This window comes from Anabrus simplex, chromosome 3 (genome assembly GCF_040414725.1).
Source record: "Anabrus simplex isolate iqAnaSimp1 chromosome 3, ASM4041472v1, whole genome shotgun sequence".
In the NCBI taxonomy this organism is placed as follows: Eukaryota; Metazoa; Arthropoda; class Insecta; order Orthoptera; family Tettigoniidae; genus Anabrus; species Anabrus simplex.
This window is the reverse complement of record NC_090267.1, coordinates 442029519-442055757: the sequence shown is the minus strand read 5'-3', so window position 1 is coordinate 442055757 and position 26239 is coordinate 442029519. Positions and strand designations below refer to the sequence as shown.

Here is a 26239-nt window from a genome sequence, read left to right as displayed (position 1 = left end):
TAAAAGTAGGAAAGATCACAATATGAAGATAAAGCTGGAATTCAAGAGGACAAATTGGGGCAAATATTCTTTTATAGGAAGGGGAATTAGCGATTGGAATAACTTACCAAGAGAGATGTTCAATACATTTCCAATTTCTTTGCAATCATTTAAGAAAAGGCTAGGAAAACAACAGATAGAGAATCTGCTAGCTGGGCGACCGACCTAAATGCAAATCAGTAGTGATTGATTGATTGATTGACTGATTGATTGATTGATTGATTGATTGATTGATTGATTGATTGATTGATTGATTGATCAGTAGAACTTCTAAGCTTCATTTCTTCAAATATTGTTGGATGGACTTAGTCCGCTATGGTTCTGAGCCCCTCATATAGTGTACAAGTTGGTAACACCGTGACTCCAAAACAGTGTTGTTGCTGGGCAGAGTGGCTCAGACGGTAGCGTGCTGGCCTTCTAAGCCCAACTTGGCAGATTCAATCCTGGCTCTGTCCGCTAGTATTTGAAGATGCTCAAATATGTCAGCCTCGTGTTGGTCAATTTACTGCATGTAAAAGTACTCCTGCAAGAGAAAATTCCAGCACCTCAGTGTCTCCAAAAATGGTAAGTAGTTAAGAGGGGCATAAAACCAATATTATTAATATTATTCTAACTGAAGACAGAGTGCTTTTAGTTCAAGGACTAAGGAGAGCAACACAGCAAACTGTGACATTCCTACTTGTAAATGGACTTAAGTTGTACACTGCAGTGAATGGAAAAAATATTGCATTCGTCTCTACCCAAACGTCATAGCTTAAGTGTTAATGATGCAGTAAGGATGTAATTGAGTAACTTGAGTAATCAAATTCAGTGTTTAGGGTGACTGTTGCTCATTATTTTCTTCTCTAGGTGGACTTCCATCGTGATGTCGCAACTGGTGACGTCTCAGATTCCCCTTTTGAGAGAAGGCCCGAGGACATATAGTACATTTAAAGGGGCGCTCTCCTGTGTGGACCAAGAGATGCTGTTTAACTTCATGTGAAGCACAGAATCGTTTAGAACAGATTTTGCACTCATATGGGCGTTCATTTGTGTGGAAGCGACGCAAGTGGTCTCTTAGTTCAGATGGCTTCCGAAATCCTTTCTTACAAAAGTGACAGAGTCGAGGGCGCCCACCACCGTGAACAGCTTGGTGGAGTTCCATTTCCTTGCGATCAGAATATTTACGGTGACATACGGCACAAGTGAAAGGTTTTGTTCCACCGGCATGTGTTTTCTCATGGCGCTGCTTATTAGCCCATTGGTTGAAGGTAGCAGGACAGAAGGCACAAGCATACGGACGTTCACCGGTATGAATACGTTCATGCACAAGGAGACCACTCAACTGATGAAATGTCTTTGAACAAACACTGCACATATAAGGACGTTCACCTGTGTGAGAACGGACATGTTTTTCAAGATCAGATGGTCTAAAGAAACCCTTGCCACATATTTTGCAAGGATGTGTCGATGTTCCACTGTGCTTCATTTCATGATTACGTAATGCACCTAACTGACGAAAGGAACGAGAACACAAGCTACACAAGAATGGACGCTCTCCTGTATGTATTTTAATGTGATTCTTAAGAACAGCAGTTGTCTTAAATACCTTACCACATGTAGGGCAAAGATACGAGCGTTTCTCTCCCCATCTTGATCTAGAGTCAACATCCTCTGAATCCAGCTTACATTTTTCCGAGTCCAGTATTGACTCAAAATCTTCTGAATCTTCTTCTTGAGATACTGATGTATTTAAGTGATTCAAAGAGTTTGGACAAATGTTTATGTGTTTATTTAAAGCCTTTATGGATGGGAATACTTTCACACAGTCAGAACATTTGTAGCATTTGAGATGTCCCACGCCTGACACAGCAATTGATGGCATTTTAATCTTATCAGACAACGTTACCGGTACATGTTCCACACTCTTATCATTTTCCTTCTCTTTTTTAACAGGACTTCTTTCTTCTTCAAAGGACACACTCCCCGCAAAATGGTCTTTTCGTGCAAAGGGAAAATTATAATCATGATCTTCAACTATTTCTAAATCATAGTGAGGTTCTTGCTCTATTACACTTTTGTCATCGTTATCATTTAGAAACTTTTCTTCTGCTTTCAATGAAGTTCTTGCAGGTTCCAAGCAAACAGTTTCATCACCAGTCTTCTGTTTGGAATTTGAGCAGTCATTTACAGAAAACTGACCCTGCACTTCAGCTTCCTTAAGATTTACAGTTGAACTAGGGTCAAAAACCTGCTAAAAGAAAACAAAAAATTAGTTTTTGAATGAAACAGTTCAATAGTTCAATCATTTAGGATTTTAATACATTCACGATAGCATGTACGACTGGTGGTACATATGTTAGTCTCAGAAGCCACCATGTAACACTGGTGGTACATGCTAATACAAACAAACAAACAAACAAACAAACAAACAAACAAACAAACAAACAAACAAACAAACAAACAAACAAACAAACAAACCCACCCTATGGCGCAACACCCTTAAAGGACCTTGGCCTACCAAGGACCGCTGCTCAGCCTGAAGGCCTACAAAGTACAAGGTGATGTGTGGTCAGAATGGCAAATCCTCTCGGCAATTATTCTTGGCTTTCTAGACTGGGGCCAAACTATCTCACTGTCAGATACCTCCTCAATGAGGCCTCTGAGTAAGAAGGAGGCATGCTACTCCTACACTACTAGAATGGCATGTGTGTGTATCACTGGTGGTATATTCCAACTTTCTTGAGAACAGCTGTGTTACAGGGTAATTTGTGAAAAAATGGTGGAAAAGTACTGAAAATACACTGGTGGAAGGGCATACCTTTCTTATGTCTCCTACAACGATATGAAAGAAGGTAAAATTTCACTAATGGCAGGGAAGAGGAAAAGCAATATTGAATTCCTTCACAAACATGTTAAAACACCATAAAAGTATTCATAATGAGTTGATTCAAGATAAATGTAGCCTATATTTAAAATGTTCAAAATTATAGTCTGATTCACTTGGGAATTAAAGTGACATTTGGACAGAAAAGGTATAGTTAATATATGTTTTAATGGAATATTACCTAGCCAATATGATTTGGAACTGGGATTCCAGAATAACACAGCCTCTCATAATACAGTGTAACAGTGTATAGCTCGCATTACCAGCACTGGAGGAGTAATTATGACGCACTTAATATTTAGTAAAAATTTCATGAACAACTTCACTGCAGCTTTTATGGTAAACAAGTTATTGTTTTCTTTAAATCAGGTAAATTAAAGAAAGTGGAAATAATTTCTTAATTTAGTCCCAGGTTTATTACGAACTATGAATCTCATTGTTAAATCTGTACTGACAGTTGAACTTCTTACAAAATTGTAACAAAACTAGTTTAATCCTCCTAGTCAATACTATATATTTTTTATGTCTAATTACGATGAAAATTCACACATAAATAGACATGTTTCGACTCGGCATTGGGTCATCCTCAGTAAGACATGCATGATGAATTAAAAAAATAGGAAACACACAAAATGAAATGTTAGTTTTAAATCTTTTTTAAAAGTATGATGAAGGTTAAAAAACTGTGAAATGTTGATCTTTAAAACAGTCTTGAGCTGGAAGTCTTTCTGTTTCAATGTTTTTTGTTGTCCTTTGGTGTGGTTCAACTGGTATCTGTATACTGTTGGCTCAGTTGTTGTGTTCCGACATGGGCTGATATACATATGGATTACTGAAGTTGAACTGTCTGATTTTAGTGTTACATGGCCTGCTTTTTAAGCCAGCACCTTTGATATGAAGCAACAGTCTGATACTAACAATTTGTTGATGTATTATTATTTTTATATATCTCAATTTACGTTCCATACACCCTTTTTTTGGGGGGGTTAAAATTACTGTAATACTATTCATTTGGAAATCCTCTCATTTGTTCTGCATTATTCTCAAATATAAGTAATTCCCAGAAAGAAAAATTGTAACTGCTTTCGTAAGGAGGGAGCGGGGGAGGGCATGGGATTTACAGAGCTTACAATGGAAAAGTTTTGGAACTACTGTTCTATTATACTAAGGCTGTGTCCCTTAAAGCTGATGTGAAAAACTTTCATGCTTGTGTTGATGTCTTCATACCTGCATCCTGTGTTTTGTTCTACGAAACAAGTAATACTACTGAAAGACAATTCTTCATAACTACAAATGTCAATCAACTTCTTAAAAGAATCAAACTGTGTAGAACTCACCTCTGAATGCTTCTCCATAGACTTCCTGAACTGCATCATATGCATATGTGAATTCCAACATGTCTCTCTGAAGGTGAAGAAATCATTTACTAATTTAGTGCATTTAAAACATATAAACTTTGGTAAGTTGTCGGAAGGTGATATCTATGAAAGAAAAGTAATAAAATTACTCAAATATTTACTGGTCAACATTTGGTTTAATTTGATGTTTATTGCTACGGAAATTAATCAAAACAAAAGTCAAGAAACAAAGTTAATAAACCCACTTGAGCCCAGTAACAATATTATCTAACCATGATAAATGAATTGGTAGAATTTTGATTTCCAAATGAACAAAAAATTAGTAATGGCAAGAGCAGATAATGAAACAGTAACATCCAATTGATTATCATAAAAAGAGTTCAATCAGATAATTGAATCCCTATAATACCCCTGTAATTTGGATTCTAAATCAGACAATGATGGAAGAATATAAGTCTCAGTTACACCAAAACTAATCACTAGTAACATTAAACTTGTACTGTTGAAATATCATAAAATGAAAGTCATGATTATTGACGGACGGAGCAACAACCATTGGGATGTACTGCAAGTAGTAGGCTGTCACAGTATTGAAAATAACATTTATTTTTGGTTCTTTTCAATACATAGGGAGGCTGTTCAACAGAAAATAAGTGAAAAAGGGCTTTGAATAGTCCAATAGTTTCAAATGAGGAAGGCTGTCCACTGGAAATAAGGTAAAAACAGATTTGAATTTTCTGACAAAGATATGGAAGAACAATGGTGTTACAAAGTCAACACAGAAAAAGGAAAAAAAACAGGGGTTTCCTCTGTATTTATGTCATCATCATCATCATTTTCCCTTTTCCAGGTAACACCGGGTATGGGCAAATATGGTTCCTCTCCACTTCCTCATGTCTCTCCATCATTTGTCATCTTAACACTGTGTTGCAGTCCAGGTTTCATTGTCCTATTCTGTTCTTTAGAGAGTCCATCCATCGTCATCTTTGTCTTCCTCCTCCTCCTCTCTTCCCAGTCATCTGCCTTTCCAGTGCTTTGTCTTAGCAGTCTCTCATCTTTAAACTGCTTGACATGTCCAAACCATCTCAACCTGTTCTGTTCCAGTTTGTCATTTAGTTTTTGCACATTTAGCTCTTTTCATATGTCTTCATTTCTCACTCTATCCCTCCTTGTCTTCTGTACCATACTCCTCAAGAATTTCATGTCAGCTGCCTGTACTTACTTTCATCTGTCTAAGTCACTGTCCAGTTTTCTGCTCTGCATGTCATTATAGGTAAGTAATATCCTTTGTACATTATTTCTTTAGCCTTCATTGGTACATCTTTATTCCATATTAATCTCTCTACCTGGTGGTAAGACAATCCCCAGTTATATCCTACTAATTTCCATATCCAGTCTTCCATTTTCTATCCGTTTACATCTCTCCATTTTTATATACATAAAATAATTCTGGAACGAAATGGAATGGCCACTCACAATTCCACAGAAATGTTATTGAGCACTCTTCATTATTGTTGAGTTGTCTCCCCAAATTCCTGCACAGTTCATTTGTTGACCTACTACAATAGCGACCAGTTGTGTACTCAGTGGCGGCTGGTGCAGAAAATCAGTTGTGTGCTGTAACCCATCCCCACTCCAAAAAATAAAAATATTTAGAAACATACCGGTATGTGGTTTTCAAGAGGCTTTCCACTGAGTTTTCCACACTGAACAAACACGCAAACAACCCCAACACATATACACATTCCTCATAAAAAAACTATAAAACTATATAATTAAACACACAATAACACATGCAATGGCAAAATATTCACGATCTCAAACACTTGGTGTGAGCGCGCAAAAACAGAACTTCCCAATGTTACCAACATCATTGAAATAAAACCAGCAACGTCGTAATGCAAAATTATATGTTATGTTTTTATAGTGTCATTTATAAACTAGACATATTAATTAAAGAAAATCACAATATCATGTCCTTATTTTGACAACATAAAAAGTACAATTTTTATAGTTCATCGATTTACAAATGTGACTATGGAATAGGCAAGTTGGTAGTATTCTATCCTCTTTGGTATTAAAAGACCTGGCGCGAACAGCTCTATAGTATTTCGTTTCCCCGTTTGCTTTGAGCGATCCTCTCTTAAATACTACCGCTGTGTCAAGAGGGTGCGAGCTGCCACGTTCTCAAATCGTTCGTAATGCAAGTGTGCCTAGTGCAAGTGCTGCCTGTCAGTGGTTGAACGAAGAATCGCTGTGAAGTGATGTCTTGGCTGTTGTTTCCACAGCCTGTCGGAACCGATCGGAACACATTCTCTTTGTATCGGAAAAGTTCGGCATGCATCCGCTAAAGGCAGAGTTTCTGGTTTCTGTGAGCTGAGATCGCACAGCACCCGGCGTGGAGCACACCAGTAGTTACCTGGTTGTGAGGGGAGTTGAATAATGTCCTATTCTTTGGCTGACGTTTTTTTCAATGCACTGTAGAGTACAGTATTTGATTGTAGATAATATTTTAAAACTAATTTAATTTTCCCAATAGGCAATGTGCTGCAGCACTTCAGCACATAAGGTACGGCCGCCCCTTTGTGTACTATGTCAAGCTTTGGTTCAGAGGAAGGAAATCCTACTGAAAATCAACAGATTTTTGTTGAAATCATAAAGCACTGTCCCATCTTGTTTGAAAAATCTAACCTACCAGATGTTCAAAGTAAAGAAACACAATGCTATGGAAAAGAGAAATTAAAAGCACAAGTAGGAGTTTATTATGGGTGATATATGGAAGCAGATACAGAATATGAAAGCAAAGCTAAAGAAGAAGACAGATATGAAAGATACCGGTACTGGAAATAAACCAATTAAACAGAAACTCTGGGAAAAATAATTTATTAACTTCATGCAGGAAGATTCAAATCTGCCAACTTTCCAATGTGTGGAGTCACTGGCTGTATGATCTACTCCATTACCATAGCATGATGACCTAGCCACTTAAATATCAAATTTGCTTTTGCCACTTCATCTGCTCCTGTAGCCATATTGGTTACCTTCATTTTGGCTTCACAGTACGGTCCTCTTCTTTTCCATTATCGAACACATATTTTCAATCTTGTAAATGTTCCAATGCATGTTACTTTGAGCAGAATATAGATCATTTAGAAAGCATTTCTTGAATGTAAAAGAATGTAAATAGAGTGAAGATTATTCTGAGCATAGATTTTTTTTTTGCAAGTTGCTTTATGTCGCACCGACACGGGCAGGTCATATGGTGACCATGGGGCAGGAAAGGTCTAGAAGTGGGAAGGAAGCGGCCGCGGCCTTATTTAAGGTACAGCCCGAGCATTTGCCTGGTGTGAAAATGGGAAACCATGGAAAACCATCTTCAGGGCTGCCGACAGTGGGGCTCGAACCCACCATCTCCCGAATACTGGATACTATGTCAAAAACATATCAGGTGTAAGACTTTTCAGGCGTTTGCTCTATTAACCAGCGTTTCGTCTTAGGTCTGACACTAGACTCATCAGAGTGGGATGTGTCAGACCCTACCCACTGACGCTGGGGTGTATGCAGGTGAACTTATCAGAAGCCCTTATAAGAGGCACAGTCTGATAACTGCATACGGGAGATAAATCTCCACAATGGAATTATTGCCCGCCTACAATTCCGAATGGAAAACTCTAAATTCCCATGGAAGGAATTAGATATTTTTCACCAGTAGCCACACTTAAGTGACTGCACCTATCGTGCTTGGTGAGCATAGATTTAGACTGTCAAAAAATATATATTTTTTATTAGCCTATGTTAATGTGATAAATTGCTTCACGAATATTTCATTGGCATCCATTCACTTTCTGCAGGACATAGCCTATCCTGCTTTCTTTTTCACGACATCTGGTAGATATTTCAGTTACGCTTGAATTGTCTGGCATTTAAAAATATTCATATTTATTTGTATTCTTTTGTTTAAAGGAAATACTGAACAAAAATTCTTGTCTAGATCATCTTACATGACCGAGTCAGACCCTAATAAGTTTAATACACAAGGTCTTATTCCCAGGAGTTCCCATTCAAGAGATTACACATATTCCTTTCCTTACTGGTCCTAGTTTACAAAGAAATTTAATTAGTCCTCCTATTCAATACATATCTCCATCTTTAGATGGAGTAATATTAATCAAACAAGTTTCAGCTCATTTGAGCCATCTTCAGTGAAAAAGTTAATAACTACACAATTAATGTTAAAAGATTATGTTAAAACACAATGAAAAAGAGTGTGAGAACAAGTGAGACATGATGAAATTACAACAATAAGTGGTTATGGCGAGGTTGAGAACCTCTTAATCTAGAAGTGCAGTGTGTTACATTAAAAACGAGGATGAAATCACAATACTAAAATTTATGATGACAATCTGTCTTCATTGAGTCACAATCTCAAATAGTCTAGTGGGAAGAGAAAATTGAGAACATATTTAAGAGGAAAACACATGCCAAGTATAATGTGTGTGACTTGTAGTGGAAACCGTCAATGAAGTTCAAATCTGTAATGGAAAAAATGAGTATGTATGAGAAGCTTGGGCTAATAAATAAAAGATAAGCATGAGGGCAAGACCAGAATGGATAGAATTAGAAATGAAGAGATAAGGAAAAGGACAGGAATCTTGAAACTTCAAGACAGGATAGAAACAACAAAGCTAAAGTGGTATGGACATATGATGAAAGTGGGAGAGGAGAGAGTGCCAAAAAAACTTTTTCAGAGAAGTTAACAGGAAAGAGACCATGAAGAAAACCCCAAAAGAGGTGGACAGATTCAGTGTGGGAGTGCATAGAGAAGAGGGGAGGAAAACCAGAAGATGTAATTAAAAAAGAAGAAGAGTGGTGGAGAGACAGGGAGCGATGGACGTCCAGCAAACTAAACTTCAGAGAAGTTAACAGGAAAGAGACCATGAAGAAAACCCCAAAAGAGGTGGACAGATTCAGTGTGGGAGTGCATAGAGAAGAGGGGAGGAAAACCAGAAGATGTAATTAAAAAAGAAGAAGAGTGGTGAAGAGACAGGGAGCGATGGACGTCCAGGAAACTAAAAATGGGAAATGAAGATGATGATGATGATGATAATGAATAATTTAACCCCCAAATTTCTAAAATGCACTAAGAAAACTCATAGGAACACTGCAAAAAATCGTGCAACTCAACTTAAAACCGATAAAATTTGGATCAAAGATGAAATCAAATTCCTCCATAAAAAGAAATCTCTTTTGAACCACAAACTACATGAAACTAATTTAGAAGTTTCTACCCTTCTTTGCCCCCTCAAATGGACATCCTTTCAATTACATGTCACTAACAAACTTTATTATATTTTGTCAAAGGAACAAAAAAACACTTGACAAAAAATGGAATGCTCTTTCAAAAACAACCCATAGCAAACGTAATATCCCAAACAGCGTAAAACCAAAGCGGGACCGCTAAATTGAGAAGGTCAGGCCGTTCGAGTGGGCAACTATTTAATAAGTAAGTCTAAAGTTTTCTCCACACTTATCTTTTATTTATTAGCCCAAGCTTCTCATACATACTCATTTTTTCCATTACAGATTTAAACTTCATTGATGGTTTCCACTACAAGTCACACACGTTATACCTGGCATGTGTTTTCCTCTTAAATATGTTCTCAATTTTCGCTGCCCTCTAGACTATTTGAGATTGTGACTCTAAGAAGACAGATTATCATCTTAAATTTTGGTATTGTGATTTCATCCTCGTTTTTAATGTAACACACTGCACTTCTAGATTAAGAGGTTCTCAACCTCGTCATAAACCACTTATAGTTTTAATTTCATCATGTCTCACTTGTTCTCGCACTCTTTTTCATTGTTTTTTAACATATTCTTTTAACATTAATTATGTAAATTTTTTTTTCACTGAAGATGGCTCAAATGAGCCGAAACATGTTTGACTAACATTACTCCATCTAAAGACAATGACATATGTATTGAATAGGAGGACGAATTACATTTCCTTTTTAAAGTGAAAACCGTCAATACGGTATGATATAAATATCTTGTAATTACTGGTCCTAGTTTTACAATATTACAATATTATATTGCACCGACACAGGTAAATCTTATGGTGGCGATAGGATAGAAAAGGGCTCGGAGCAGGAAGAAAATGATCACGGATTTAATTAAGGTACATCCTCAGCATTTACTTGGTGTGAAAATGGGAAACCACGGAAAAGCCATCTTAGGGCTGCTGACAGTGGGGACTGAACTCACTATCCCCCGAATGCAAATTGCAATGACCTCTTAAAACTATGTATGAGTGGTGGTCGTGCAATTGAGTTCATTCTCTTTAATATTCTGTCTAATGACATAGGCAAAACCAATAATTCATCATCATCATCATCATCATCATCATCATCATCATCATCATCATTTCCCTTTATCCAGCTGTAGCCGGGTAGGGAGAATCAATGTACTTGCAAATAACGTGTTCAAAAACTTAGCGATCCACCTAAGCTTAACAACAGCTGAAGATGTTCCCAAGTGAGAAAGAAACATGTACTGTTTACAAATAAAAATTTGCTAAAAAGCAAATAAAAAGTATCAAAAAGGTGGAAGATTTTCAATTATTGTAACTCTCTGTGACATACCACTTAATCGAGCAGCTCATCTCCTTTCTCCCAAGTCTTCCCAGCCCAAACTTTGCAACATTTTTGTAACACTACTCTTTTGTCGGAAATCACCTAGAACAAATCGAGCTGCATTTCTTTGGATTTTTTCCAGTTCTTGAACCAAGTAATCCTGGTGAGGGTCCCATACACTGGAACCATACTCTAGTTGGGGTCTTACCAGAGACTTATATGCCCTCTCCTTTACATCTTTAATCATCATCATCATCATCATCATTTCCCTTTATCCAAGCTGTAGCCAGGTAGGGGCAAATATGGTTCCTCTCCACTTTCTTTGGTCTTTCCACCACTCCTCCTCCAACACTGTGTCCCAGTCCAGGTTTCTTTCTATAATGCTGCGTTGGATGGTATCCTTCCATCTCAATCGTGGTCGTCCATGGCCTCTCCTTCCTTGGATTTGCAATTCCATCACCTTTTTTGGCATTCTTTCGTCACTCATTCACTTTATGTGCCCAAACCATCTTAGTCGGTTCTTCTCTATTCTTTCATTCATTTTTTCCACTCCAATTTCTTCCCGGATTTTCTCATTCCTTATTTTGTCTCTTCTACTCTTCTGTATCATACTCCTCAAGAACTTCATTTCGGCTGCCTGTATTCGACTCTCATCCTTCTTTGTCATTGTCCAAGTTTCTGCTCTGTAAGTTGTTGTGGGTACGTAATACATCTTGTACATAGTATCCTTTGCTTCCGTTGGCACATCTTTGTCCAATAACATGTTTCTTACACTATGATAGAAACAACTTCCAGCTTGAATCCTTTTACTAATCTCAGCATCCAGTCGAGCATTCTCCATTAATTCACTCCCCAGGTATTTAAACGTTTCCACTACTTCCAGGGGCTTGTCTGCAAGTCTAATCTGACCTTTCCCTTCTTTCTCCCCTCTAGTCATAACAAGAGTTTTACTCTTTTCTACACTTATTTTCAATCCACATTCTTCAATCTTCCCATTCACCACATTCAACTGTTCTTGAACCTTCCTGTCATCTTCTCCCCAAATCACAATATCTTTTTTTTTTTTTTTTTTTTTTTTTTTGCTAGGGGCTTTACGTCGCACCGACACAGTTAGGTCTTATGGCGACGATGGGATAGGAAAGGCCTAGGAGTTGGAAGGAAGCGGCCGTGGCCTTAATTAAGGTACAGCCCCAGCATTTGCCTGGTGTGAAAATGGGAAACCACGGAAAACCATCTTCAGGGCTGCCGATAGTGGGATTCGAACCTACTATCTCCCGGATGCAAGCTCACAGCCACGCGCCTCTACGCGCACGGCCAACTCGCCCGGTGATCACAATATCATCTGCAAATAACATCATGTTCATTTCTCTTCCTCCATATGCTGCTTTTGCTGTTCTCATGATGTCATCCATTACTATTGTAAACAGGATTGGTGACAGAACACTTCCCTGTCTCAGCCCACTAGTTATTTTGAACCAACTTGTCCTGCCAACTTGTGTTTGCACGCACCTACAACATTCCTTATACAATGCCATGATCATTTTTATTAATCCCTGTCCAATTCCTTTTTGCACCAGACTGTCCCAAACTTTCGTCCTGGGGACACTGTCATATGCCTTTTCATTGTCAATGAATGTCATCACCATATCATTCCCATACTCCCAATGCTTTTCCATTAGTTGTCTCATAATGAAAATGGGCTCTATTGTTGACCTTCCACTTCTGAAACCAAACTGATTTTCCTGTATCTGATTCTCAACCCTCAACCTTATTCTACTTTCCAGTATCCTTTCCATTATCTTAGCAACATGGGATATTAGAGTAATTCCCCTGTAGTTCTTCAAAACTTTCTTATCACCTTTCTTGAAAATTGGGATGATTATTCCTTTTTGCCAATCCTCAGGGACCTCCTTATTCTTAAGATACCATACAGTAATTTCTTGCTGCCCTGCGTATCATCTCTCAATTTCTGTGTGAATAAGGCCCAGCTTTTCCTCTTTTCTTCCTCCACTACTTTCTTGGCTAAATTCTTTGCCTCCACATATTTTCTTCTACTTTCTTCAGTCTTAGATGTTTTCCATGCTTTCCATGCCATTTTCTTTTCCTTCACTTTAATCTTTACCCTATCATTCCACCAGTGTGTTTCTTTGTCTTTCACACTTCCTGATGTTCTACCACACACCTTTTCTGCACATACACAACCAGTGCTTCCTTAAATCTTTTCCATTCCTCTTCAACATTCCCCACCTCTGTCCTGGGTACCAAGGGTATTATTTCCCTTTGAAATTCTTCTTGTATGCTTTTCTCCTTCAACTTCCATACTTTAATTCTTTTCTCTCTTCTTAATTGGGGATTGTCAATCTTTCCAACTTCCAATTTTCCTATCACAACTCTATGATCTCCACCAAAGGCTTCTTCAGGCATGGCTGTTACATCTACAAGGTTCTTCCGGTGTTCTTTCTCTATGATTATATAATCAATCATAGTCTTTGTTCGTCTGTCTCCCCAACCATACCTTGTAATCTTCTGACTGTTCTTCTTCCTAAACCAGGTGTTTCCAACAATCATTTGATTCCTCATGCAAAAATCCACCAACAACTCGCCTTCTGGATTTACATTTCCATATCCAAAGGGCCCTACAACATCTTCCTTTCCTTGTCTTTCCATTCCAACTTGTGCATTTAGATCTCCCATCAATAGTACTTCCTTATCTTCTATCTGTCTCTCCACTTCCTCTAAGAAGTCCTCTAGATTTTCATCTATGCAACCAGTTTGTGGGGCATACAACTGAAATAGATCTTTCATGCCACTTTCAAACTGGAGTCTCATCATCATCATCCTATCGCTGATGTACTTTGTATATTCCACATATTCTTGGATTTCTCTTCTAAGTATGATGGCCACTCCATTTTTTGCTTCAGGTCCTCCGCTGTAATACAGCCTGTATCCTTCTCTCAGTGGGATCTCCCCTGTACCCCTCTTCTTGGTCTCGCACAGTCCAAGTATAGCTATATCTTTTTCTATCATGAAGTCAACCAGTTCTTCTGTCTTTCCCGTCAGTGTCAGTACATTTACTGTTGCAATTTTGATGTAGTTTGGTGCTGGTTGCCCATTTTTCACAGTTCCCCCAGCATCTGAAGAGCTGTGCGTCGCTTTTAGCAGGGGACGCCCTAACCTTTTCCGAGGCACCATATCTGCTTTGTCCATATAGGCTATTGTTACGATGGGCTCGCCACACCCAAAGGCATTTTATACCTACTGCCAGGTTCAAAATTAGGCCGCCCCTAACATGGAGACAGACGCCTTTCGTAGCCGCTCCTCTGGAGTACAGACGCTACGGGTATGCCCCTTCCGCCATCTTCGCCGTACCGAAGTCCACCTTCTCCGCCGTAGATGCCGTTGAGGTCTTTACTCGTAATCCTGAGCTGGGACCCATAACAGATGTTACACACCGGGTCAGTGTGCTCTGGGACTCACATAGGCAGGGGCACCACTCCCTGGGTAGGGCTGCCTCTGAAGAGGGTCCCTACCTGCTACCTACAAAACCAATAATTAATAATATTAAATGTTTTAAACTTGTGTAAGTGAAAGCAAAACTTCAATAAGAAAATGTATATTTCCTAACAATCTACATCCAAAAATTCAAGAAACATTAGCATTCCATGTAAGACTCATCACCATCCAACAATTTTATGGATCAATGGATATTTAATTTTCATGATTGCAATTGTACTCAAAGTCCCGCCTGGTGGCCATGATCGTTAAGGCGTTGAAGTCTAGGTCTGACACCATGGTTAGCTGGTTTGAGTCCTGCTGGTAGAAAAAATTCCATCATCAGAATGTAGGCCGGCAGTTTAGAGAGGTGGTGGTTGTATACGTAGAGAGGTGGTGGTTGTGTACAATTTCTAATCACTAGATTGCGTGCCAAAAACCTGGATTAAAATCCAAACTTCTCCGCACTGCTCATATGGAGTGAGGGCATATGACACTGCTGATGGTGATTCGTCCATCGGATGGGTACATTAGGTCTTGAGCAGACCCCTTGGTGCTATTCGACAAGAGTATGCTATGTGCCGGCACCAGGTTTCACCCTCTCCCTTCCTACTATCATATATCACGTCATTCATTTCATCTCATTAACTCCTCTAATGAGGTTGACATCAGGAAGGGCTCCGGTCATAAAAACTCGCTACGAAGGTTCATCTCACTTCATACCCGACCCCATAGAGAAAAGGGACAAGGGTTATACATACACACACTGTACTCAAAATAAACTTTCAACTTGTTAGGTGAACATGGACCTAATAAGTTAAAAGTTTATTTAATATTTTAAGGATTGCTCACATAAATTAAACAGAGTGATATTTTCTTAGCTAGAAATTTAAACAAATTATGGAAGAACAAAATTAAAAAATAATTTATATAAAGATATCAGAACCGGGCAAGTTGGCCGTGGGGTTAGGGGCATGCAGCTGTGAGCTCGCATCCGGGAGATAGTGGGTTCGAATCCCACCGTCGGCAGCCCTGAAGATGGTTTTCCGTGGTTTCCCATTTTCACACCACGTAAATGCTCATTCCTAGACCTTTCCTGTTCCATCGTCGCCATAAGACCTATCTGTGTTGGTGCGACGCAAAGCAGAAAAAAAAAGATATCAGAGCTGTTGAATGCCAAGCCCATATCTATATAAAATAAGAGTATTGTCTGTACATTGCTCAGAATTTGAAAAGAATTGTACTTCTGTATCGGTCATGTCCACAGTAACAAGGAAATGTACTTTTTACTTTTCCGTAATTTTTGTCTGTCTGTGGATCATGGATCATGGATCATGGAAGACTACTGGCAAAAATGAGTGCAATTGGACTAGACAAAAGAGTGACTGAATGGGTTGCTATATTTCTAGAAAATAGATCTCAGAGAGTTAGAGTAGGTAAAGCTTTGTCTGACCCTGTAATAGTTGAGAGGGGAGTTCCTCAGGGCAGTGTTATCGGACCTTTATGTTTTCTTATATATATAAATGATATGAGTAAAGGAGTGGAATCGGAGGTAAGGCTTTTTGCGGATGATGTTATTCTCTATAGAGTGATAAATAAGTTACAAGATTGTCAGCAACTGCAACGTGACCTCGAAAATATTGTGAGATGGACAGCAGGCAATGGTATGTTGATAAACGGGGCTAAAAGTCAGGTTGTGAGTTTCACAAATAGGAAAAGTCCTCTCACTTTTAATTACTGCGTTGATGGGGTGAAAGTTCCTTTTGGGGATCATTGTAAGTATCTAGGTGTTAATATAAGGAAAGATCTTCACTGGGGTAATCACATAAATGAGATTGTAAATAAAGGGTACCGATCTCTGCACATGGTTATGAAGGTGTTTAGGGGTTGTAGTAAGGATGTAAAGGAGAGTGCATATAAGTCTCTGGTAAGACCCCAACTAGAGTATGGTTCCAGTGTATGGGACCCTCACCAGGATTACCTGATTCAAGAACTGGAAAAAATCCAAAGAAAAGCAGCTCGATTTGTTCTGGGTGATTTCCGACAAAAGAGTAGCGTTACAAAAATGTTGCAATGTTTGGGTTGGGAAGAATTGAGAGAAAGAAGAAGAGCTGCTAGACTAAGTGGTATGTTCCGAGCTGTCAGCGGAGAGATGGCGTGGAATGACATTAGTAGACGAATAGGTTTGAATGGCGTCTATAAAAGTAGGAAAGATCACAATATGAAGATAAAGTTGGAATTCAAGAGGACAAACTGGGGCAAATATTCATTTATAGGAAGGGGAGTTAGGGATTGGAATAACTTACCAAGGGAGATGTTCAATAAATTTCCAATTTCTTTGAAATCATTTCGGATAAGGCTAGGAAAGCAACAGATAGGGAATCTGCCACCTGGGCGACTGCCCTAAATGCAGATCAGTATTGATTGATTGATTGATTGATTGATTGTCTGTCTGTCTGTCTGTCTGTCTGTCTGTACACGCATCACAAGAAAATGGCTAAAGAGAATTTAATGAAAATCGGTATGTATAAAGTTGGGGGATGAGCCACTACAATCTAGGCTATAAATCATTTTATTCACGCTGATTGAAATGGTAGTTTAGGGGAAGGCCTAAAATTTAATTCTCAAATATTTATATTATTAGTGGTCCTGTCGATAAATACTATATAACTAAAGTTATATAGAAGTAAATTTCCGATCATTTATGTCTTATACATTTTTACTGTACCAGCTATGATAACACAGATATTAATGAATTTGTATTTTTGTTGCTAAGTCCATATCAACGCTAAGCCACGAGAAAATGGGTTAACAGAATTTAATTAAAATCGGTATATAGAGTCGGGGAATAAGAAACTGCAGTCTAAGCTATAAACTTGTATTCACTCTGGATGAAATCGTAGTTTATAGGAAGGCACCTAAAATTTATTTTTTAAATACCAGTACCTATGTTACTTGTCCTATTGAAAAGTACTACATAACAAAAGTTATAGAAAATACAATTTATGGTCATTTATGTTTTATTCAGTTTTATCGTACCGACTATGATAAGAGTGGTATTTCAGAGTCGGAAGAAAAATAAATGTGAAGGCCTACAATATCGAAAACGCATAACACTGATCAACAATAACATTACACTGACCATTGTTTGTTGTGATGTTGTTTGTCTCTTATGCTGCCACTCAACTGCGATAGATGGGATTACTACTGCGTACTGAGTACAATAGCCTGACTGAATATTGGCCAGAAATAGCTGGGGAATTAGAAAACTTTCTTCTTTGGCATGCCACTCCTCTGGTTCATACATTTTTCGATACTGCTGGTACGTAACACACTGGTTCATCATACTATTTCAGCTATTCGATCCCTATTCAGACGCGTTTTTTTTTGAATGAGCAGTGTGCACACTTACGTCAGAGGCTCACGTAGTAGTAGTATTAGTAGTAGTAGTAGTAGTAGTAGTAGTAGTAGTAGTAGTAGTAGTAGTAGTAGTAGTAGTAGGAGTAGTAGGAGTATGACCTGGTCTAGAATTACAATTTAAGCCTATTCCAAATTATAGCATCACAATTCACTAAATAACTCAAAATTCAAAATTCAAAGTGCCTCCAAGTCAGATAGATTTTTCCGTCGCCAGTGTAGTGAATTGAGATTTTCCAACTCATTGAGTACTTTTAAATTTAAGAATTTCATTTTTAAGTCAGTATTGAACCGAGGATAATAGATAAGTAAAATTAAAAATCCACCAATTCAATACTAATAAACTAAAAGTTATAACATTTACTTGGGTTCGAACCCCACTGTCGGCAGCTCTGAAGATGGTTTTCCATGGTTTCACATTTTCACAGCGGGAAAATGCTGGGGCTGAACCTTAATTAAGGCCACGGCCGCTTCCTTCCCATTCCTAGGCCTTTCCTGTCCCATCGTCACCACAAGACCTATCTGTGTCGGTGCGACGTAAACAAAATGGCAAAAAAAAAAAAAAAACCCATTTACTTGGAACTAGTTTCGACGTTGGTGAGCAGCATCTTCAGCCAAATATGAGAACAGGCAATCGTAAATATACATAGAAACCCTCGTGTTTATATGTGCATTGATTTAATGATGATATGTATAAACACATATAAACCCATATATACACTCTTGTGTTTATAAATGCATTGATTTAATGATGATATGTATATTTACGATTGCCTGTTCTCATATTTGGTTGAAGATGGCGCTCACCAGCATCGAAACTAGTTCCAAGTAAATGTTGTAACTTATTTAGTTTAATATTAGTATTGAAAAGGTGGATTTTTAATATTACTTATATATTATCATCGGGTACTCCTAGGAAACAGATTAGTAAAAGGGCATAGTTTTTGCCCTGGGACTCTCCACTATTTGATTCCCCCCACCCCCCTTGGAAGAAAGACGAAGAGTGTTCATGGATCACAGCTGCCTACGGCTTGGTCATGCCAGCTCTGGAACTTTGGACTGTTAGATCGGCAGCGTAGTACTGTTCGTTAAAAGTGATAAAATGTGTGGTTTTTCATTTGGTCGAGTATTTCATATGAAAGCATTGCTTTAAATCGCGCCATTCCTACTGACACCACTAAGACAGTCTTTCTGAGGATGCGAAAAGGATGGTGGAAAGTGAGTGTCTGCCATTATAATGAAAACTCCCCAACTTGATTGTGACTGATGATAGGCAAGTGGGCCTACCATTACAATGAAAATTCCATAACCCAGTCTTCACATAAGAAAAGACGTTTGGTGACTTCCCCGTCGCGTTTCTAGGGTAACGTTAAGACTTGTTCTGCCATTTAATACAATCTTGCCCACAACGTGTACATTAACTAACCTAGAGTTCTGTATAAAATGTAGAATTCTGTAGCAAAGCACAGGTACATCAGCTAGTCTTGCATAAGTTAATAACATGCAGCATGATGACGATGATGATGATACACTCCAAGGGAGTTTTTCCTACTTGTTTAACGTCGCACTAACACACTGAAGGTTTTTCTATGACGGAAGGATGGGAAAGGGTTAGTATTGGAAGGTAACAGCCATGGTCTTACTTAAGGAACAGCCCTAGCACTCCTGGGTTTAGTCTTTAAACTTTTCAGTTATCTTCACATCTAGGCCCTACACAATTTGTGCATGCAGGAAGAACCAGCAAATCCACTTCCAGGAGCTGGTTGGGTCAGGCCCAGATGACATCCCTCACGACATCCACAAACTGAGGCCTGACCTAGCCATCGTCAGCAACAACAGCAAGACCGTAGCCACTGTGGATGTAACCGTACCCTTTGAGGACGGGTATCAGTCACTACAGACAGCTCATAACCTCAAAATCATCAAATACGAGCCAATCGCAAACATTGTACATTTGTTGAAATCAACTGTCACGAGATTTCATGCTACAGAGAGACTAAATGGGTAAGTTTATTTCTAAGAGTAGAAGGAATAATAAAGCCTATTTCCACCACTTGTAAAATTAAAAGCAGCAAGCTTGTAGTTTTACATCTGACTGTTGATATCCTGATCACCCTGTGAATTCCAGCTTTACAGAGGGTTCGAACCATAGGGTCATGACTTTTCATTAAAAAGTTTCTTGTACATTGGTCTAGAACTGAAAGGCAACTACCATGGTGAAAAGCTAGTGACAATGCCATTCAACTCTCATGCTACCCTTGGATAATTAACTTTCTAAACTTTACCAATCATTTCTTCATTCCATTAATGAACGTTTCTCAGAAGTTAAAAATGAAAGAACTCTGTTGTCGAAATCAATAATTTGTTAATCTCAACATTAAATTCTCTGTAAAATAGATTGGAGAATTAACTGAAGCCTATGAAATTAAAATAAACGTTTTGAGGTTTCTCACAAAATGTAAAATACCTATTGCGAAGATAACTAAATTTTTCCAGAAAAGATGGTGAGTTTTTATAAAGTGTGCATTGAATATCTACAAAACTGAATTAATAATTTCAGAGAATTGGTGGATTCCCAGTACATCAAACTTCACATAAACACTTTTTTAAACATTTTTTTTTTTTTGCTAGTGGCTTTACGTCGCACTGACACAGATAGGTCTTTTGGTGACAATGGGATGCGAGAGGGCTAGGAGTGGGAAGGAAGCGGCCGTGGCCTTAATTAAGATACAGCCCCAGCATTTGCCCGGTGTGAAAATGGGAAACCACGGAAAACCATCTTCAGGGCTGCCAACAGTGAGATTTGAACCCACTATCTCCCGGATGCAAGCTCACAGCTGCGCGCCTCTAACCGCATGGCCAATTCACCCGGTATATACACACAATAAACCTCATAATGATTCCGTATTGACATACAAATAGGCCTAGCCTACTTTTAAGAGAATAATTATATTGTTCCACCTTTCAATACATTTTTAAAAACAACTTTGCATTATTGATACAAATCGATATTTTACATATCATTTTTCTAGTAATTTTTTAGAATGTCTTTTGTCAATTTAACTATCAGCAAATACAGTAGAGACAATACGCGACACTGAGCGAGATATCGAGGGACAGCTATTGGAGCTCACTCTAGCGGATAGACCTGAACAGTACTGATTCTCTCATAAGAGCACGTGTATTTTTGTGTGAAGTTTTTGGTGTTATTTATGCGTTTTCAGTGAGCTGACATAATTAAATAGTAGTGTGTGTCATTCCTTGATATCTCCTCTCAACATGAGGGGAAAGGTATGTGCTGTGTTTGGCTGCAGTAATTACGAAGTAGAGAAAAATGCACGGTCGTTCTTCAGGTTCCCTCGTGACAAGAACATGTAAGTAATATTGTGTTTGCATATATATTCTTCCAGTGACAGAGATTTTTATAGTACTTCATAATCTTCTGACCTGCTCGACCCATATTTTAACCGGCATAAAATGTAATACGCATATTTTATTGTATAGTGCAGCAGTTAACCTTCAATACCGATGTGTTGTTGTATGTGTGATCTGTGGATTTTGAAATGGCACATAAGTGATTTGGATAAGGTGTACAAGAAAGAAGGGACGTTACGCTTATATAAGAATTATAAGATCTGTTCAGATCATTTCCAGGCCAGCGACTTTAAAAATCCTCGACTATACAGCCAAGGGTATGTTACATTTTTACTCTAATTGTACGTAAATATTACTCAAAGCATCACTATCGACATTATTTTCATACTTTTCTTTCTTTAATCCATCTTTTCAGATTAAAGCCGGAATTTTATTGTTTTTCTTTCTGTTACTAGGCTTCATGTTAAGAGGAAAATTGTCCAGTTTTTAAATGTTAATTCATTGCATCATGTGTGTAAGGAATGTGCCGATATTTTTATTGACAAGTGTTTTAATGTGATGATACAATGTTTTTAAATGAAAAAAAAAAAAGACAAATCCAACCGTAAGAGTTCAGGCAGGAATGCTAAAGCTAAAGAAGTAATGCATAAATGAAAGATCAAGCCATTTCACTTCTTGTTTATATGTCTAATTTCAGTCTTTGAACAACCTTTTAAACAATTCTTCATTCATTTATCCAGAATTGCTTTAGCAACTTCGAAGTTAATATCTCAATACCACTTTCTTTCTAGACGTAATTTATTTATCCACTTCCGTATATACATTTCCATTGATATTTGAATTTAGCGCGATTTGTTCAGGTCAAGTCACTAGGAGCGCCACCGTCGAATTGTCTCCCATTTTAGCAAGACGAAATCCATAAGTGTCACGTATTGTCTCTACTGTATTTGCTATCAGCCAGCTGATCATGGTTCCACAGAACCAAAATATGTTCTGCTGAAAATGTCTTTCCATGATGTATCAATAATGTAAAGTTGTTTTTAAAAGTACATTGAAAGGTGGAACAATATAATTTTTCAAACCTCAAATAAATAAAAAATACAAAGTATGAAACTATTAAACTGACCCTTAGTATCTGCAATCAAAAAGAGATAAATATACATGACTAATCACTTTGATCAATTTTGCAATGTTCAAAAGTACTTTGGTATTTAAGGGGCTGGGTCAAAATTATAACTCTTGATAGCAAGTAGAGTGGATTTTCAAGAGTTACACACAGCAACACAAACATTTACTGAATTTCCTAAAACTTGTCAGTTTTATTTTTTCAATTTACCAAAGCCAGGCTGAGTGACAGGCGCTGGCCTTCTGACCCAAACTTCCCAGGTTCGATCCTGGCTCAGTCCAGTGGTATTTGTAGGTGCTCAAATATGTCAGCCTTGTATCGGTAGATTTACTGGCCGGAACATTAAAGAACTCATGCGGGACTAAATTCCGGCATCTTGACATCTCCAAAAACCATAAAAGTAGTTAGTGCGACATAAAGTAAATAACATTATTCTTATCAATTTACCAAACGTGTGCTATAAGGATAGTATGCTTGCCTTTTATCGAGAGGCCCCAAGTTCCGTTCCCAACTCATCCAAGGATTTGAATAATGGGTTTAGGGCTGGAATGCATTTATTCAGCCTCTTGAGTTCAAGTGAGGAGCTGCCTTACATTGATCTGCATTTAGGGCAGTCACCCAGGTGGCAGATTCCCTATCTGTTCTTCTTCTTATTTTTTTTGCTAGTTGCTTTACGTCGCACCGAAACAGATAGGTCTTATGGTGATGATGGGACAGGAAAGGCCTAGGAATGGGAAGGAAGTGGCCGTGGCCTTAATTAAGGTACAGCCCCAGCATTTGCCTGGTGTGGAAATGGGAAATCATGGAAAACCATCTTCAGGGCTGCCGACTGTGGGGTTTGAACCCACTATCTCCCGGATGCGAGCTCACAGCTGCAAGCTCCTAACCGCGTGGCCAACTCACCCGGTTATCTGTTCTTAAATGATTGGAAAACATTTTGAAATTTATTGGATATCTCCCTTGGTAAATTATTCCAATCCCTAAATCCCCTTCCTATAAACAAATATTTGCCCCAATTTCTTCTCTTGAATTCCAACTTTATCTTCATATTGTGATCCTTCCTACTTTTAAAACATCACTCAAACTTATTTGTCTACTAATGTCATTCCACGCCATCTCTCCACTGACAGATCGGAACATACCACTTATATAAGAAATATATTTTTACTGTTTCACCTATTCAGTTCAACCCACTGTTCTGTGGCTACATTTATAACCAGCTATATAGATAAATGGTACATGTTGTGCCCTATCTAGAGGGCATTTTCAGCCTTTAGTCAAACTTAAAATGCTAGACTTAGGCCTAAATATTAAATAAAAATGAGAAACAACAATGTAACACTGTAAAGTTAAAACTAAAATACAAAGTCATATGGACAACACTAAATTAAAACATGTTATGATAAAATAGATCAAAATAGATTAAAAATCGTCAGTCTAAAACTATGCTTCTGAAGCTAAAACTCGATCTTCTTCTTTCTATGACGTGTGGTACTTGTATATTTTCAAGCATGTAATTCCAATATCTGCCTGCTGTCATTTCTTGATGAATGCAGTACTTTTGCATCCATCTCTTGGCACAGGCCAGAGCAAAGTGTAGCTTCCACTTTTTTTTTTTTTTTTTTTGCAACTTGCTTTACGTCGCACCGACACAGACAGGTCTTATGGCGACGATGGGACAGGAAGGAGCTAGGAGTGGGAAGGAAGCGGCCGTGGCCTTAATTAGGTACAGCCCCAGCATTTGCCTGGTAGCTTCCACTGAAGTCCCAGTCTCACCCATGGCTGTGACAATATGGATGATGCTGGGGTGTGGGTTGTGCTGAGTAATGGCATTCAGACCACAACCAGTGCATCTTGAGTGTTATGAAAGGTGTTGATCATAGGGTCAGTCGTGCTACAATAGCACTGCCTGGCCCAGTGAGGAAAGCAATGGCAAACTACCTCACTCCTCGTCTTGCCTAGTACACCTCATTGAGGTACTGCCATTGGTTTTTGTGGTTTTCCTATAACTGCATAGCCTTTGGTGGTGCTATCTGAGGATCCAACCAGCCTCTGGGCTGATGACCTAACAGACAGACAATTCCAATATAGTCACCAAAGATCTTGCCCATAGTTAAAATTTGTGTCCAAACTGAATAAAATGAGCATCTGTACAAAATATAATTTTGTGTGAGTCGTGAACTCTGTAGGTATTTGGTGCGTCGTAAATAATAATGGTGAAAATGCAGAGTTTGTCATTACATAAGACATTAGCTGAAATTGCTGCTAAAAATATCTAAAAGGTGAAATCTAGATGATGATGTAGTTAGATTGGAGGTAAGGCCCTTCGTAGAGAATATTTAATAGTTGAATGGAACGTCGTTTCTCTTGAATGAAACGTAATGGGAAGAAATTTTAATCTCCTGGAAAAGTTTAAAGGTCCTCCATTTTACTGGACTAGAACTGTTACTTACATGTATGCCTAGAATGTTGTACATGTCCTCCTGTTATAGCAACGTTAGTTTGTCTATTGGTCCTGCATTCTCACCCATTATTATATACGACACACCAAATACAGATGCTCATTTTTTTCAGTTTAGACACAAATTTTAACTATGGGCAAGATCTTTGGTGACTATATTGGAATTACATGCTTGAAAATATACAAGTACCACACGTCATAGAAAGATGAAGATCGAGTTTTAGCTTCAGAAGCAAAATTTTAGACACGTTGATTTTTAAACTATTTTAGTTTATTTTATCATCACATCTTTTAATTTAGTGTTGTCCATATGACTTTGTATTCTAGTTTTAACTTTACAATATTGATTGTCTACTTTCTTGTTTCTCATTTTTATTTAATATTTAGATAGGGCAAAACATGTACTATTAATCTATATAACTGTTTATAAATGTAACCACAGGACAGTGGGTTGCACTGAATAGGTGGAACAGTAAAAATACCTCTGTTATTTCTTATATGAATAACTTTCAATATGGAAAAAAATCATGAGGATAATAACTTGTAACATACCACTTAGTCGAGCAGCTCGTCTCCTTTCTCCCAAGTCTTCCCAGCCCAAACTTTGCAACATTTATGTAACGCTACTCTTTTATCGGAAATCTCCCAAACAAATCGAGCTGCTTTCCTTCGGAATCAAGTAATCCTGGTGAGGGTCCCATACACTGGAACCACACTCTAGTTGGGGTATTACCAGAGACTTATATACCCTCTCCTTTACATCCTTATAATCCCTAAATACCCTCAGAACCATGTGCAGAGATCTATACCTACCCTTTATTTACAATCCCATTTAGGACATAGTCACATAGACCATGTAACAGTCTGGCTATCTGGTCACCTGTCCTTTAGGAAGGCCAGAGGAACAGCTTTAATCACCTACTCAATCACAAGGCAACCTGGTTTGAAATTGTTTTATATCCTAAATAATTAACCTTTTCTTTTCCTTCTTGCCCTGCATTTTTGAAGACTTGGAAATTCTGACAGGGTGAATGAAGTTTTTCTGTCCTTGTCAGCTGATAGGAAACTGCAGACTTATTAGAACGTTGTTTTAGGTCTCAGTTGATGAGAATTTGGTAAAGGAACACGATTTTGAACGTATGAAAAGGAAATACAAGCGCATTTTAAATCACATACTTACAGGCAAGGATACGCAAACCATTATTTTTGCTACAAAGGGAATTTCCTTAGATGGCTCATAGTCAAAAATAGAACCTTCACCATTAGACAGACATAGACGGCAGCATTTATGTATATCAGAGACTTCATTCAATAGGCTGGAACTCATGTCTTGAGTAGTAATTAGCTGTCTTCCACATATGGAATGGCACATCGACTATCCTAAACAAACCTCACACGTTAGGTATGTTGTCAATTTTAGCAATTTATTTTTTGATATAGCAGTACACACATATTTGTACTGAAAATGTCACG

At 38.2% G+C, this 26239-nt stretch overlaps 1 protein-coding gene across 4 annotated transcripts; it reads right to left on the bottom strand.

Annotated features, from left to right (window-relative positions):
* Positions 1–376: 376 nt before the first annotated feature.
* Positions 377–26239, bottom strand: LOC136867417 (zinc finger protein 260). 4 transcript variants are annotated; one of them, XM_067144615.2, is made up of 3 exons: positions 25947–26239; positions 4243–4386; positions 377–2272 (listed from the first exon to the last, which is right to left on the bottom strand). In XM_067144615.2, the coding sequence occupies exons 1-3, from the start codon at positions 26136–26138 to the stop codon at positions 854–856; spliced, it is 1755 nt and encodes a 584-aa protein (XP_067000716.2). In that variant the 5' UTR covers positions 26139–26239; the 3' UTR covers positions 377–853. The 4 variants fall into 4 exon arrangements, with proteins under 4 accessions (XP_067000716.2, XP_067000717.2, XP_067000719.2 ...); XM_067144616.2 differs by having other exon boundaries at positions 377–2269; XM_067144618.2 differs by having other exon boundaries at positions 4243–4309.

Excerpts from the sequence above, each read along its gene's own strand:
- LOC136867417 (XM_067144615.2), bottom strand. The coding sequence starts at position 26,138 with ATGTGCCATTCCATATGTGGAAGACAGCTAATTACTACTCAAGACATG. Across the intron at positions 4,387-25,946 it reads TGGTTTGCGTATCCTTGCCT|ATATCACCTTCCGACAACTT; the intron begins GTAAGTATGTGA and ends TTTCTTTCATAG. Across the intron at positions 2,273-4,242 it reads CTATGGAGAAGCATTCAGAG|CAGGTTTTTGACCCTAGTTC; the intron begins GTGAGTTCTACA and ends GTTTTCTTTTAG.